This window comes from Carcharodon carcharias, chromosome 10 (assembly GCF_017639515.1).
Source record: "Carcharodon carcharias isolate sCarCar2 chromosome 10, sCarCar2.pri, whole genome shotgun sequence".
NCBI classification, from domain to species: domain Eukaryota; kingdom Metazoa; phylum Chordata; class Chondrichthyes; order Lamniformes; family Lamnidae; genus Carcharodon; species Carcharodon carcharias.
The window spans coordinates 144,155,656-144,172,226 of NC_054476.1; the positions used below are offsets into that span (position 1 = coordinate 144,155,656).

The following is a 16,571-nucleotide window of genomic DNA, read 5'->3' on the forward strand; positions in this document are numbered from 1 at the left end:
TTCGAACATGCTCCACCATTCAGTAAGATCATGGCTGATTAATTCATCTTTAATTCCCACAGCCTTCCCCCTGTGACTCTGCTCCTCGCTGTGTCAGACTGAGGGGGGCAGACACGAACATCAATTCCTTATCAACTCCCTGATATTATCAGGCGCTGTCAGGAGCAGGAATTCATCTGTAGAACCTGTCAGAAGAGCTCATCAGTCACTCTGAAAATTAATTGCTGATTTTAACAATATTTCACACATAAGCAGGTTGGGACCATGAACAAGATCACTAAAGGATCAAAAAGCGGCCAGGTCACTGGTGCCTCGATTCCTCTTACCTGTGACCTTTGGGAGCTTTTGGTTTCCAAATGAAATGCAGGGGAGGGCGGAGCCGAGATTGGCCAGAACTCCCTGTACGTGATGTTTCATCCGTGTTAATGGACCATCTTCCTCATCCAGCATCCTGTATATCCAGTCAGAAGAAAACGGGAATATCAGTAACTCACAGCCCAGAACAGTCTGGAGAAAGCGTAAATATCCATAACTCACAGCCCAGAACAGTCAGGAGAAAGTGGGAATATCAGTAACTCACAGCCCAGAACAATCTGGAGAAAGTGGGAATATCAGTAACTCACAGCCAGGAACAGTCAGGAGAAAGTTAGGAATATCAGTGACACACAGCCAGAAACAGTCAGGAGAAAGCAGGACTATCAGTAACTCACAGCCAGAAACAGTCAGGAGAAAGTCAGGAATATCAGTGACACACAGCCAGGAACAGTCGGGAGAAAGTCAGGAATATCAGTGACTCACATCCAGGAACAGTCAGGAATATCAGTAACTCACATCCAGGAACAGTCAGGAGAAAGTCAGGAATATCAGTAACTCACAGCCAGAAACAGTCAGGAGAAAGTCAGGAATATCAGTGACACACAGCGAGGAACAGTCAAGAAAAAGTTAGGAATATCAGTGACACACAGCCAGGAACAGTCAGGAATATCAGTGACTCACAGCCAGGAACAGTCAGGAGAAAGTCAGGAGAAAGTCAGGAATATCAGTGACTCACAGACAGGAACAATCAGGAGAAATTCAGGAACATCAGTAACTACAGCCCGGAACAGTCAGAGGAAAACGGGAATATCAGTAACTCACAGCCCGGAACAGTCAGGAGAAAGCGGGAATATCAGTAACTCACAGCCAGGAACAGTCAGGAGAAAGTGGGAATATCAGTGACTCACAGCCAGGAACAGTCAGGAGAAAGTCAGGAATATCAGTAACTCACAGCCAGGAACAGTCAGGAGAAAGTCAGGAATATCAGTGACTCACAGCCAGGAACAGTCAGGAGAAAGTCAGGAATATCAGTGACTCACAGCCAGGAACAGTCAGGAGAAAGTCAGGAATATCAGTGACTCACAGCCAGGAACAGTCAGGAGAAAGTCAGGAGAAAGTCAGGAGAAAGTCAGGAGAAAGTCAGGAATATCAGTGACTCACAGACAGGAACAATCAGGAGAAATTCAGGAACATCAGTAACTATAGCCCGGAACAGTCAGAGGAAAATGGGAATATCAGTAACTCACAGCCTGCAACAGTCAGGAGAAAGCGGGAATATCAGTAACTCACAGCCAGGAACAGTCAGGAGAAAGCAGGAATATCAGTAACTCACAGCTCGGAACAGTCAGGAGAAAGCGGGAATATCAGTGACTCACAGCCAGGAACAGTCAGGAGAAAGTCAGGAATATCAGTGACTCACAGCCAGGAACAGTCAGGAGAAAGCAGGAATATCAGTAACTCACAGCTCGGAACAGTCAGGAGAAAGCGGGAATATCAGTGACTCACAGCCAGGAACAGTCAGGAGAAAGTCAGGAATATCAGTGACACACAGCCAGGAACAGTCAGGAGAAAGTCAGGAATATCTGTGACTCACAGCCAGGAACAGTCAGGAGAAAGTCAGAAATATCTGTGACTCACAGCCAGGAACAGTCAGGAATATCAGTGACTCACAGCCAGGAACAGTCAGGAGAAAGTCAGGAATATCAGTGACTCACAGCCAGGAACAGTCAGGAGAAAGTCAGGAGAAAGTCAGGAGAAAGTCAGGAGAAAGTCAGGAGAAAGTCAGGAGAAAGTCAGGAGAAAGTCAGGAATATCAGTAACTACAGCCCGGAACAGTCAGGAAAAAGTCAGGAATATCAGTAACTACAGCCCGGAACAGTCAGGAGAAAGTCAGGAATATCAGTAACACACAGACAGGAACGGTCAGGAGAAAGCGGGAATATCAGTAACTCACAGACAGCAATTGTCAGGAGAAAGCGGTAATATCAGTAACTCACAGCCCGGAACATGCCACCCACAAGAGGAAATTCTCCCTTGATTATATTTTTGGACTATGAAGATTTTTAGTTTAAGTCCATGGCCTCTTTAATATTTGTCTGTCAGGCATGCAGGGAAATGGGAAGGTGGTGTATGTGTACCACATGCCCAGTTCCTGCACAGGAACAACACAGAGGCCACTTACTAGGATGCTGCCAGGGATGAGGGACTCCAATTCAGGTTTAGAGACTGGCGAAGCTGGGATTGTTCTCTTTAGACCAGAGAAAAGTTACGGACAGATTGAATTGAGGTATTCAAAATCATGAAGAGTTTTGATCGAGTAAATTAGGAGAAACTGTTTGCAGTGGCAGGAGGGTCGGTAACCAGAGGGACACAGATTGAAGAGAATCAGCAAAAGAGCCAGAGCGGGAGATGAGGAGAATGTTTTCCACACAGCGAGTTGTTGTGATCTGGAAGGCGCTGCCTGAAAGGGAGGTGGAAGCAGATTCAATAGGAACTTTCAAATGGGAAATTGGATAAATCCTTAAAAAGAAAATACTCGCAGACTCTGGCGAAAGAGCAAGATGAGTGAGATTCATTGGATAGCTCTTTCTAAGAGCCAGCACAGATATGATGGACCAAATGGCCTCCTCCTGGACTGTATCATTCTATGATTGTGTCATTTTCCCTCAGCCCTTTCTAAAGCTCTTGTTTATTCAGGCCTGTCAGAGGATCACACCCTGAAATTTTAAACCATCATCCCTGGCAGGGATTTGGCTGGATCTGTTGCCAGAAATGCAATCCCACATGCCAGCGGATTCGGGAATGTTTCCTGCCTCTCACTGTTCGACAGGCTGTGCAGCCTCCTCCAGGCTACAAAATATTCACCCAGAGAAAGGGGAAAGCCTTCACCGGGTCCCCTACCTGTTCCTGGGATCATTCTTGTCGTTTCCACAGCAACAGCAGCAGAAGATGCAGAGCAGGATGAGGAGAGTCATCATGACAATGGCTGTCACAACTCCTGCTTTACCTGGAAAAACATTAAACAGTCACAGTTAGGGGCAGACGCTGGCTGAAATGCAAAGCAAGATCCCAAGGCAGTCCTGAAGTTGTGGAATCAGAATGTGGACAGAGGACCTTTTGTATAGAAACTGACCACTCGGCCCATCAGTGGCTTCTATCAGCAGCATCTTATTCCCACTCTCCCCTCACTTCCCACACTCTTTAATATCCCACCCAGCCTAATCCCACTCTTCCCTCACTCCCCACACCCTTTAATATCCCACCCAGGCTAATCCCACTCTCCCCCCTCACTCCCCGCACCATTTAATATTCCACCCAGTCTAATCCCGCTCTCCCCTCACTCCCACACCCTTTAATATCCCACCCAGTCTAATCCCGCTCTCCCCTCACTCCCCACATCCTTTAATATCCCACCCAGTCTTATCCCACTTTCCCCCCTCACTCCCACACCATTTAATATCCCACCCAGTCTAATCCCACTCTACTCCTCACTCCCCACACCCTTTAATATCCCACCCAGTCTAATCCCGCTCTCCCCTCACTCCCCACACTTTTTAATATCCCACCCAGTCTTATCCCACTCTGCCCCTCACTTCCACACCCTTTAATATCCCACCCAGTCCATTCCCACTCTCCCGCCTCACTCCCACAACCTTTAATATCCCACCCAGTCTAATCCCACTCTCCTCTCTCACTCCCACACCCTTTAATATCCCATGCAGTCTATCCCTGGCAGTGACCAATCCCAGTGAAGTTGAATACTTAATTGCCCTAAATGTGGGGTGATTGGAAGTGTCACTGGGATCTGCCTTATGGTGGACTGGCCCCTGCTGAGGGCAAAGCCTGGTAGAAACAGAAACAAAGAAAATAGGATAGGCCATTCAGCCCTTCGAGCCTGCTCCACCATTCAGTGTGAACATGGCTGATCCTTGACCTCAATGCCATACTCCCACTCTCTCCCCAACCCCTTGATGCCTTTAGAGTTTAGAAATCTATCTATTTGCTTCTTAAATATATTCAGTGGCTTGGCCTCCACAGCCTCTGTGGTAGAGAATTCCACAGGTTCACCACCCTTTGAGTGAAGAAGTTTCTACTCATCTCAGTCCTAAATGGCCTACCCCACATCCTGAGACTGTGACCCCTTGTTCTAGAGCCCCCCCTCCCCCCAGCCAGAGGAAATATCATCCTTGCCTCCAGTCTGTCCATCCCTGTTAGAATTTTATACGTTTCAATGAGATCCCCTCTCATTCTTCTAAACGCCAGTGAACACAGGCCTAGTTGGCCCAGTTTCTCCTCACTGGACAATCCTGCCATCCCAGGAATCAGGAAGCTGCCTAGAGGTAGTTTGTCAGCGATGGGCGAGGGGTTCACATACCTACCGCCCTGCCTCGGAGCCCCTTCTGTCACAGCCGCAGCAGCGAGGCATCCTGGGCAGGGGATATCTCCCCACCCTCCCCCACGATGATGGCCTGGCATCTGTGGCCGCACACGTTATTTAAACACCTCCTGATGGTGCCTCAATCCTAAGGGGGTGGGGTGGGGGGCTCCTCCTGCGGTCCCCTTGGCTGGCATAGCCGTGCCCGCTTTCCCCATGAGGGCAAGGTTCCGGGCCCTGCCATTGGGCCGGGTGGGTGCCTGCTCCACCCACCGTCCTCGAATGGATGACGCTCTGGGGAGGCAGCCTCTTCATTGGCTGCCGGGTGAGGCGGCGCAGGCGAGTGGCCAGGGCATCGCCAGTGGGGGTCGAGGCTCACGTTTGATCCCAACCCTTGAAAATATTCAAAGGCCATTAGACTAACCCCGCCCCCCCTCCCACTGCGCGCGGAGCTCTGACTGACAGCGAGGTCGCAGGGCAGGGGACTTCACTTCCAGCATCCCATCCATTATACCAAGGCACGGGAAGATCAAAAACCAGAGGGCTCGATGGTGAATAAAGCACACCGGTAAGCGCGGGCGCCCTACGCTGCAGGGAGAGAGTGTCGGGGGGTAGCAGAGCGCACGCGAGTTACTCACTGAAATGGCAGCCGCCGGTCACAGGGTCGCAGGGAGCTCCGAGGCAGCGACACGGCGATGAGCAATTCACTCCGTAAGATCCATTCGCACAGGTGAGATTACAGCTGGAAAACCAAACCACACACAAAATAAAAACTGCTGAGGAGGAGACCGGAAAACACTGGCCGGAGTTTTGACATGTGCGGGCGGGGGTGCGGCGGGCCCCATCGCTCGTGAGGCGGGGCACGGTGACGTTAGGAGAGCGTCCCGATGTCGGGGTGCTGCCTTGCCATGACTGTCGGCGGGCGAGCAAGCGTGGGGGGGGGGGGGGGGGGGGGGGGTGGGGTGGTGGAAGTCAGGAGCGCGCCTGCCGACAATTAAAGGGCCAGCTGAGGTCATTGAAAGGGCTAAAAACAAAAAAACTGCGGATGCTGGAAATCCAAAACAAAACAAAAACAAAATTACCTGGAAAAACTCAGCAGGTCTGGCAGCATCGGCGGAGAAGAAAAGAGTTGACGTTTCGAGTCCTCATGACCCTTCGACAGAACTTGAGTTCGAGTCCAAGAGTTGAAATATAAGCTGGTTTAAGGTGTGTGTGGGGGGGGGCGGAGAGATAGAGAGACAGAGAGGTGGAGGTGGGGGTGGTGTGGTTGTAGGGACAAACAAGCAGTGATAGAAGCAGATCATCAAAAGATGTCAACAACAATAGTACAATAGAACACATAGGTGTTAAAGTTAAAGTTGGTGATATTATCTAAACGAATGTGCTAATTAAGAATGGATGGTAGGGCACTCAAGGTATAGCTCTAGTGGGGGTGGGGAGAGCATAAAAGATGTAAAAAAAAAAATAAATAAATAAATAATTTTTTAAAATAATGGAAATAGGTGGGAAAAGGAAAATCTATATAATTTATTGGAAAAAAAAGAAAAGGAAGGGGGAAACAGAAAGGGGGTGGGGATGGGGGAGGGAGCTCACGACCTAAAGTTGTTGAATTCAATATTCAGTCCGGATGGCTGTTAAAGTGCCTAGTCGGAAGATGAGGTGTTCCTCCAGTTTGCGTTGGGCTTCACTGGAACAATGCAGCAAGCCAAGGACAGACATGTGGGCAAGAGAGCAGGGTGGAGTGTTAAAATGGCAAGCGACAGGGAGGTTTGGGTCATTCTTGCGGACAGACCGCAGGTGTTCTGCAAAGCGGTCGCCCAGTTTACGTTTGGTCTCTCCAATGTAGAGGAGACCACATTGGGAGCAACGAATGCGGTAGACTAAGTTGGGGGAAATGCAAGTGAAATGCTTCACTTGAAAGGAGTGTTTGGGTCCTTGGACGGTGAGGAGAGAGGAAGTGAAGGGGCAGGTATTGCATCTTTTGCGTGGGCATGGGGTGGTGCCATAGGAGGGGGTTGAGGAGTAGGGGGTGATGGAGGAGTGGACCACGGTGTCCCGGAGGGAGCGATCCCTACGGAATGCCGATAGGGGGAGTGAAGGGAAGATGTGTTTGGTGGTGGCATCATGCTGGAGTTGGCGGAAATGGCGGAGGATGATCCTTTGAATGCAGAGGCTGGTGGGGTGATAAGTGAGGACAAGGGGGACCCTATCATGTTTCTGGGAGGGAGGAGAAGGCGTGAGGGCGGATGCGCGGGAGATGGGCCGGACATTTATGCTCTCCCCACCCCCACTAGAGCTATACCTTGAGTGCCCTACCATCCATTCTTAATTAGCACATTCGTTTAGATAATATCACCAACTTTAACTTTAACACCTATGTGTTCTTTTGTATTATTGTTGTTGACATCTTTTGATGATCTGCTTCTATCACTGCTTGTTTGTCCCTACAACCACACCCCCACTCCACCTCTCTCCCTCTCTCTCTCTCTCCGCCCCCCACACACACACCTTAAACCAGCTTATATTTCAACTCTTTCTTGGACTCGAACTCAAGTTCTGTCGAAAGGTCATGAGGACTCGAAACGTCAACTCTTTTCTTCTCCGCCGATGCTGCCAGACCTGCTGAGTTTTTCCATTGAAAGGGCAATCGGGTGTGGTTTTACGTAGCCTGTGCGCTTTTACGCTCAGCGCATGGGCCTCTTGGCCAGGAGGCCTTCACATTTTTCATGGATTCTACATTCTGGGTGGGATAAAGGTCCCCCAGGCAGATGCAGAGGTGAGTAGTTAGGAGTTTGACCGTGACTGGTTTGGAGCTGATTTATTGATGGTTTCTGGCGCTTTTGTGTCCAGGGGAACTGTCTGGTTTCTTATCGTTTGCAGAGGCCTTTAGCCAATGGCAAGCTCAGTACAGAAACCTGTGGAAACATCAACACAGAAATGGGGATTGTTAACTCTGCTGGAGGGAGCTCCTCAGAAGAGGAGAAGAGGGCCAGAAGGAGGAGGGCGCCAGTTACCCACAGGCTCGAGAATTAGGAGGTGCAGCCAGAAGGGGTACAGGGCCAGCAGGAAGTGCAAGGCAGAAGGGTCTGGGGAAGGCACCATCCCCCAGCAGGCAGAGTCTGCTGGCAGCGCTCTTCCTGGACATGTCTAAGATTCTGTGCTGGAGAAGGCTCCGCCTCCCAGCGAGGCTGTCTCCTCCATATGCAAGATGATTGGTGCAGAGATGGCCTCCAACTGTGTAGGTGGCCACCCTGTGCCAGTGGCTCTTAACGTGACAGTGACCCTGAACTTTTACACCTCAGGTTCTTTCCGGGGGTCAGTGGGAGATCGACTTGGTGCCTCCCAATCGGCTACCCACAGCGGCATCAAGCTGCTCATCGACACGCTGTCCTGAGGGGTCAGCACTTTCATCCACTTCCGGTCCAATGGAGCCAGCCAGGCTGAGCCAGCCAGAGGAGTCACTGCAAATGCAGGCACTGACTGCACGCATGTGCCCATAAAGGTGCCAGCAGGGGGAGATGGGTGCCTTCGTCAATAGAAAGGACTTCCACTCCCTTAATATACAGATTGTGTGTGACCACAGGAGTCAGGTACTGCAGGTTCGTGCCAGGTATCTGGGCAACTGTCATGATGCCTGCAGCCTTAGTCACTCCCAGGTGCCAAGGCTTTTCATTGCTCCAGCTCGCTTGGATTGTTGGTTCCTGGTGCACAAAGGTTATTTGCTGAAAAGGAGGCTCATGACCTCACTGAGACACGCAAGGCCGGAAGCCGGGGAGAGCTGTAATCGCAGTCATGACAACATGAGGGCAGTAATCGAGAGGCCCATAGGCCTGCTCAAGGTGAGGTTCCACTGCCTGGACTGCTCAGGGGGGATCACTACAATATCCTCCTGAGCATCTTTCCCTTATTGTGCTTGTGTGCTGCACTCTGCACAATCTGGCTCTCTCAGGGGGGACCCACTGAGGGACGGAGACAGTGATCCTGCTCCACAGGCAGCAGGGGACAACTTAAGTGCTGGGTCTGAGGAGGAGCCGGAGGAGACCCGGGATGAGGAGCAGGATCCAGGTGTGAGGATGCTTATGGGAGATGGGGAGACCAGGGAGGTCTTGATCCAGAGGATTTTCAGCCAGGCTTCCAAATCCAGGAGTCACAGCAAGCGGCACATCACCTCACTGATCTCTCCCGACGGGGCAGTCCTCTCACCCTTAAGTCAGGTTCTGACCTCTGAAATAAACTTTGCAGCCCTTCCTCTGTGTCACACGCAAGGCCCAGGCCTCTTCCGCACTGCCTCTACCTGCTCCTCAGGTGGGTGCAATGTGCCTTCACCACTGTGCACCACCATCTGAGCCAAGATGCTAATGTCCACCCATGTGTCTGTATCTGTGCTAGTGCTTAGATCAGAGGGAGGATGTGATGCGGGTGCATCTGGCAGGTGCTCCTCCTCGGGGTCAAGGGTGGGGGGTGGGGGGTGGGGGGTGGTCCTGAGGGTCCTTTTGGGGTCATGATGATGAGCCACCCGAGGGAGGAGGCAAAAGCGTTAGCATTGACCATCATTACAAAGTCAGAGTGCGCGCAGAGTCTTTCCCATTAGAATGGAGATCTGGCTGAGCAAATACTTTTGAATGGATGACCAACGGGAATAAACGCGTTTCACTGTCAGTCTTACAATCACAACCCCACACCTCTGAGACCCAAACCAATCTCTTCCCACTCCCTTGGACTCTTACGTGTATCCGAGACCCCTGCCTCTCCACAAGCTGTGTACCTAGCTCCACACTCACAGGCCATTTCTAAAGCCTGCTCTCTGCCTGCCTGAGGATAAGCGGGTTTGCTATCTCCCTCACCATTCCGACCTCACTCCATGAATTGTGACTCCTCTTCTCCTTTAGGGGAAAAAGTGCTTCCATTAGTGCCCCCTCCACCTCCACCCCACAACACGCTGCCACACTGCAGCCACCCCCACCTCCCAAAGAGACAGGAACAATTGCCTGTCGCACTGTCACACATCAACCCTGACGTACATACCAGCCATGGTTTATCAAGGCACATGATTGTGTGCCAGTTTGCACTCTGCATTTCACACCCCTGAGCACCAACATGTGCTGCCACCTACAGAGACTCTAGCATTTGGACTCTGTAGCTAAGGGTGTGCTACACTTGACTCTTTATATATACAAGCGTACGCTGATCACCAAGTGACTCCTTACCTGGCTCCAGTGTAACCCACATGACAGATGCACTCCCCTGTGATGTGATGGCATTTTCCGTAGTTACACTCTGGACAGGGTGACTGACAGCTTTGCCCAAAGGTCCCAGATGTACAGGGAGAATTACACCTGCGCACAAAGACAAAGATTAACAGGCAGCTAGTCACAGACAATACAACTGATTCCAAAATCAAACATCCAACATAACCAGCTGCAGCCTGGAACAGTATTGTTATTGACTCAGGAAGTCAAGGGTTCAAGACCACTCTGGCGACTTGAGCACAAAATCCAGGCTGACACTCCCCGTACAGCCCTGAGGGAGTGCAGCACTGTTGGAGGGTCAGTACTGGGGGAGTGCTGCACTGTCGGAGAGTCTGTACTGAGGGAGTGCTGCATTGAAAGGTACCATCATTCACATTTGATGTTAAACCAAGTCCTCCGTCTGCCTCTCAGATGAATGCATTGGATCACTAGACTCTTTCTGAAGAAGAACAGGGGAGTTCTGACAATGTCTTGGCCAATGTTTATCCTTCAATCAATGTAAGAATCAGAAAAACATGCCATTTATCTCCTTGTGGGAGCTTGCTGTGTATAAATTGGCTACTGTGTTTCTCCACCAATCAAAACCAACTAAATTCTGAAATGATGAACGTGCTGTAAAGCACTTTGGGCTGTGCTCGAGGATGTGAAAGGCGCTTTGGTAATGCAAGTCCATTCTTTTGTGGCTGACCATTTCTGTCACTCTATGAAATCTGCTTCAGAAAGCTGAGTGTCCCCACCTCGGATCACATACCTGGGCCCGATCCAACCAGGATTACAGGCGCGGCAAACCCCAGTCACAAAGTGGCAGAATTCTCCGTCCCGGCACCTCGGGCATTTCTCGGCACAGTTTTCTCCGTAGAGTCCTGGGGAGCAGGGCTGATCGCAGCGACTTCCATTCCAACCAGGCTGGCAGGGCTGACAGGAACCATCGAATGGGGAGCAGGGCTGGGATTCCTTACACTGACCGCACCTGTGAGGGGCGCACAAGGCTTGTTAAATGTAACAAAACCGACAGTCCAACTACCCACAGAGATACACAGCAGACTCGCCGAGCTGTCCCTGGCACTGAACACAGAGTCAAGGCCACCCAGGTAACCTGCAGCCCGCGTGAGGTTAGAACAGGAAACAGAGCTGTGAATCTGAGCCGGTGGAAAATCAGGCAATCAGTCCTCACAATTACCCCACTGTTAAATTGAAAAATCCTATGTAAACTGTCACACAGCAATTGCAACAACCTGCATTTATATGAAGCAATTATCAAGCAAAGTTTGACATGGAGCCACAGAAGGAGATATGAGGACAGGTGACCAAAAACTTGGTCAAAGAGGTCGGTTTCAAGGAACTCCCTTATAGGAGGAAACCGAGGTGGTGAGCTGGAGGTTTAGGTTGGGGGAGGGAATTCCAGAGCTTTGGGCCCCCAGTCTGGGAGCAGTTAAAATCAGGGATATTTAAGAGGTGGGAAGAACGTCCCACATGAACCACACAAGTGCTGTGGGTATGGCAAGATTGGTCATTGAAAACCAGTATGTCACTGAAAGGAGGCAGTGTCTACAGGACAGAAGGAGAAATGTTTCAAAGAAAGCTCTATACAAGAAATAGAGGAACCAGAAAATCACCTTCCTAGGAGAAATTTTTAAAAAGCCAATACTAGAGTGCTAACATTGAATCAATGGACATCATACAGAATTTCAGTTGGATACAGGAGCTGGAGTCTCAGTGTTGTCTGGTAGAGTTCACTGGCTGTAAAAGGTCAGTCTGTAACTTCATCAACCCAACTCCAAGGTCCAGGAGGGGTCAAGCCAATGTCAAAGGTCAGCTCAGTGCAACATTAAAGTACAAATCTCTGAGACATGGCCTAGAGCTCCTGATCCCTGGAGGGTTGTACCCAGGAGGTACCCCAGAAGATGTGCTTGGGGACTCCCCTGGAAGTTCCCATGCAAGGATTGTATGGGAATGGCCCAGGAAGTTTAAACTTCTGATGTCAAATTACCCTGCACTGAGAACCATCCAATATCGGAGACTTTGGATGGTTCTGACTCTCTCAGCAGAATAGTTACCCAGGAAAAGTTAGAAGAATTAAAACCACTTCTAATTCCTGGGTATCTATGGTACTAACCCCTCCATGACTCCCACTGGACCTCTGACTACCCCTCCCAACCACTTGACAACCCCCCCACACTCCTGACTACCCCCCACCTCCAACTACGCCCAAGCTTCCTGACTATACACCTGACTACCCTACCAATCCCAGACTACCCCCACCCTCTGACTACCCCCAACCACACTGCTAATTACCTTCCCACCACCCATGACTATGCTCTTGACCCACCCACAATCCATTTTACCTCCCTGAACCATCCTACTCACATACCTTATAACTCTTTCGAGTACAAACACGTTTCCATCTGTTTATACAGATGAAGTTACATTGTTTCATAGTTTGCCATTGTGAGATTTGAACTCTTGATCTTGGGGTTACAAGCCCAGTACCATAACCACTTGGCTATTTAGGCCAAGCCTCACATACCTTATAACTCTTTCGAGTACAAACCCGTTTCCATCTGTTTCAGATGAAGTTACATTGTTTCATAGTTTGCCATTGTGGCATTTGAACTCTTGATCTTGGGGTTCCAAAACCAGTACCATAACCACTTGGCTATTCAGGCCAAGCCAAATGTAACTCTTTCGAGTACAAACCCGTTTCCATCTCTTTCAGATGAAGTTACATTGTTTCATAGTTTGCCATTGTGAGATTTGAACTCTTGATAATCTTTTAAATGAAAACCAAATCAAAAAAATTGGGATAAATCAGGCACAGCCCCTAATTCAGGTCAGCTGTAAAACCAAGAACAAAGTTTAAAGGAAACTTACAAACTTTAAATCAAAATGTGATTAAAGGGGTCAACAAAACACCCCAGTCCCCGCGGTGCCCACCGAAACTCTTAATCTTGGGGTTACAAGCCCAGTACCATAACCACTTGGCTATTTAGGCCAAGCCTCACATACCTTATAACGCTTTTGAGTACAAACCCATTTCCATCTGTTTCAGATGAAGTTACATTGTTTCATAGTTTGCCATTGTAAGATTTGAACTCTTGATCTTGGGGTTCCAAACCCAGTACCATAACCACTTGGCTATTCAGGCCAAGCCTCACATACCTTATACACTAACCTTCTCCTAAGCATACATAATGAAGCTCGGCTGAGAGACCAGATACCTATTAAATTATGAGAGCACCTGCTCCACAGAGGAAACATTGGTTGATTGACAGCTCAGGCTCTTTGATCTCTGTGGTCAATTTCACAATGTTTGTTGACATAAGTTGTGGTATCAAATGTCTGTGGCTTGTGGGGTTTGAAACATCAAAGGGCCTGGATGATTGACACTTTTATTAGCTTGCTGTTCAGGTTTTTTTCATAAGAGAAATTTATCAATGGATTACAACTTTTCAAAGGAGTTTTTACATATACACTTTACACTCTGGGGTTCATTAATTCTAGAAAGTGTACAGTGGGTCAATGGACATGGAAGTGCCAGGGCCTGGCACAGGGGTGTTAAAAACGGTCTCCAGGTGAGGTCCCCCAATTTGTTATGATCCTGGATGAGATCCCAAATTGTTCATTTCCTGAACGGGACTGCAATTTGTTACGCTCCCGGCTGAGAAGGAATGAGCTGGCTCCCCTTCTTTATTCAAGCCCCTCAGTCGGTCACAACAAGATTAATTTAAAAGGGATCCCTTCCCTCGTGGAAACCTTTCCCAAGTCCAACTGTATTTATGTTTTAGAAGGAGCCAATGTAACCAGGCTTTCTTGAGTCAAAGAAAGAGTAAGTTTATTAGTTACTAAAACCCGGGGAAAAAATAATAAAAAAAAACACACACACACACACACACACACACACACACACACAGATCAGAAATGAGAAGTTGAGTCCAAATAAAAAGATATACGAATCAGTCTTTGGCTTGTCCGTGAGGAGTAGATGGTGAAACGCTGCAGTTGAGTGATTCTGGTACAGCTGACTTTGGCAGTTTTGCAGTTGGTTTGGAGACACTTAGTTCTGCAGGTTAGTTGAAAAAGTTGTCCTATATTCTTTTTTGATTGTGGCTTTGCTCAACTGCCCCAGCCACAGACAGAGAGGAGAGAGCCTGTGCCTACAAGATGCAAAGGGGTGCCTAGTCACTCTTCTTCTATTGTGACTCTCACTAGCACACACAGGCACACCAGAACTAAAACACACAGATCAAGTCTGCAGCTAGCTTTTGAACACATTTCATTGTGTATTCCTGGAAGGGAAAAAACAAACATGTCTTTCTCCCAGAGTCTATTTTCTTTCAACTCAGGTCATTTCCACGTTCTGAAATATAACTCAACAGGGGATGGTTTCTGCTGAGATAATCAGTCTCCATTGACTCTGCAACCACAGGAGATTAAAGTTCAATCTTTTGCATTTCATCTTTCCCCTTCAAGTGTCTCTGTCTGAAATAGGCCTTGACACCCTTTTAGGTTCTGCATTCCATGGTCTCTCTGGACTAGTTGGTCAAGTATAATCCACATAGGAATTTTCCAGAAAGTGATTGCTTTACATTCTCAGCCAGCTTTTGCTCAGTGTTTTTGCTTTATGTCTTTTTAAAAAACACATCTTCCTTAAAAAGTTCAATATGCCCGTTAAGTCATTTGGGGCTGTAATCCACTGTAATGACAGAGGACATGAGGGGCCTGAGGTGGTGAGTGGAAGGGTAGAGCTTGGCATAAGGGGTAGGAGGGACATAGGAGTTGGGTGGGGGGGGGGGCGGGGCATAACCTGGCATGAGGAGGACCTTTTGAACTTACCTTTTGAAAGGCCTCCTCAGGCTGGGGTTCCTGGCTCCTGTAAGGGGCTGTGAACCACAACTCTTTAAAAACCTGGCCTGACTCCATGAAAATTGTGGAGAAGCAGGGGATGCCAATCTCTGCAATGGAGCTGGCCAGGTCAGGAGTGCTGGATGCTGGCTTTTAACAGGAACCAGCCGCATCCTTTAAAGGCACTCCCAAAAATTAGACAGCCGGGGAATGAGTTTGGGAATCCCAGAATTGGGATCCCACACCACCACCGCTCCACCGCACCCCCCCCCACCCGCCATTTTTAAAGGTCTCCTGAGACAACCTGACTCGGTGAAAAATCCAGGCCAACGTCTCCAGCTGCATCACCTGTGCCATTCACAGGCAGGAACAAAAAGGGTCACTCCTGTCCTCCTCCTTCCCGTCCAGGCTGTGGGAATGCTGTGTATGAACCTTTTCAATTTCAAAGGGAAAGTGATTCTCATCGTGGGATTATTATTCCCGCTGGGCAGAGCTGCAAAAGCCACAAGCCGGTGTTCCCCCTCCAAGGAGGGAGTTTTCCACATATGTCGCCAGCAGTGATGAGGGGCCACAATTCGCCATTGAGCATTTTCAATCCTTCGCAGTGTCATATGGATTTGTCTATGCCACAAGTTTACCAAAGTACCCCCAGTCCGACAGAGAGGCTGAGAGAGGATTGCGCACCATTGAAGACCCACGCGGAAGAAATGAAGATTTTGAGCTGGCCTTGCTCAATTAGCACATTACACCATTACAGAACAGTTTCACCCCATGTGAGCCTCTGATGGGCCACAGGTTAAGAACCCCCAACTTCCTTTCCTCCCCCACACGCTGATACCATATGAGACCATGTTCGGACCTGACAAAGGGAAGAATGTTACAGAGCAGGTCAAGCCTGCACTTCCAACCAACGAGACAGGGTGTACGACCTTCCTATTCTCGGAAAGGGAGCAATGGTGTCGACTGAGACCAGCTGTGAGAAGGTACCATAATGGAGACGCAATCAGGTATCATCCAAAGGATGGGCTGCATCCCCTGATCCTCAGGAGATGTCACACCTACAGAACCACAAACAAGGGAAACAAGGAGTGACCACCCTCAGGGAATGAATTTGAAGCAAACAGATCCTCAACAACCTTAAAAAGGACTCCGCACACATTCAGGGAGAAGGGTGAAACGGCCAAGGAGACTATCCCTGTAAAGGCTGAGACTTTGGAGGGAGATGTAGAAGGATGTGTACAAAATAATATGGGGATAAAGACTTGGAGGGAGATGTAGAGTACAGGGTTAACTTCAATTAAAGGTATTGAGCATGTGCATAAGGAGCCATGTCACAGTGATGTCACTCTCGGAGAGAGATGAGTGAGAAGCACGTAAAAGAGGAACTCTGGCTCCGTCCTGATGTTCTGTAACCTCATGGATAGATGGTGATGTACATAAAAACATTTTGAGGGAAAAACCGTTGCCTCCAGCAAGATCTCTTGGAGTAAGAAGGCAAAGTCTCCTGAGACAACTCAACGATAATAGAGGGAGATGTGAGGCTATGGAGGAATTTGAAAACAAGGATGAGAATTTTAAGATTGCAACATTAGTAAACCTGCCCCCAGTAGGAGGAATGAGGGATTACAACATCCATTGTTTACAACGACTTCCTCCATGATAAAAGTGGAGGCAGAATAGAAAAAGTTCAAAGAAAATAAAAGCAGAATTTTTAATACAATGTGTAGATCTGGTGTTATACAATGTGATTGTTCTGGTACTGTACAGCATGAAGTAACAACAAACTAAAC

General features: G+C 48.8%; 1 protein-coding gene across 2 annotated transcripts in view; it reads right to left on the reverse strand.

Moving 5' to 3' along the window:
* The window catches only part of scarf1 (scavenger receptor class F, member 1), a 55,990-nt gene that overhangs the window by 18,299 nt on the left and 21,120 nt on the right, over positions 1-16,571 (reverse strand). For both annotated transcript variants that reach the window (XM_041196746.1, XM_041196747.1), the window contains exons 5-9: positions 10,691-10,909; positions 9,898-10,026; positions 5,329-5,432; positions 3,217-3,322; positions 327-451 (exon numbers count right to left, since the gene is read on the reverse strand). In XM_041196746.1, coding sequence (XP_041052680.1) covers positions 327-451; positions 3,217-3,322; positions 5,329-5,432; positions 9,898-10,026; positions 10,691-10,909 — 683 coding nt within the window. The remainder of the gene's footprint in view (positions 1-326; positions 452-3,216; positions 3,323-5,328; positions 5,433-9,897; positions 10,027-10,690; positions 10,910-16,571) is intronic.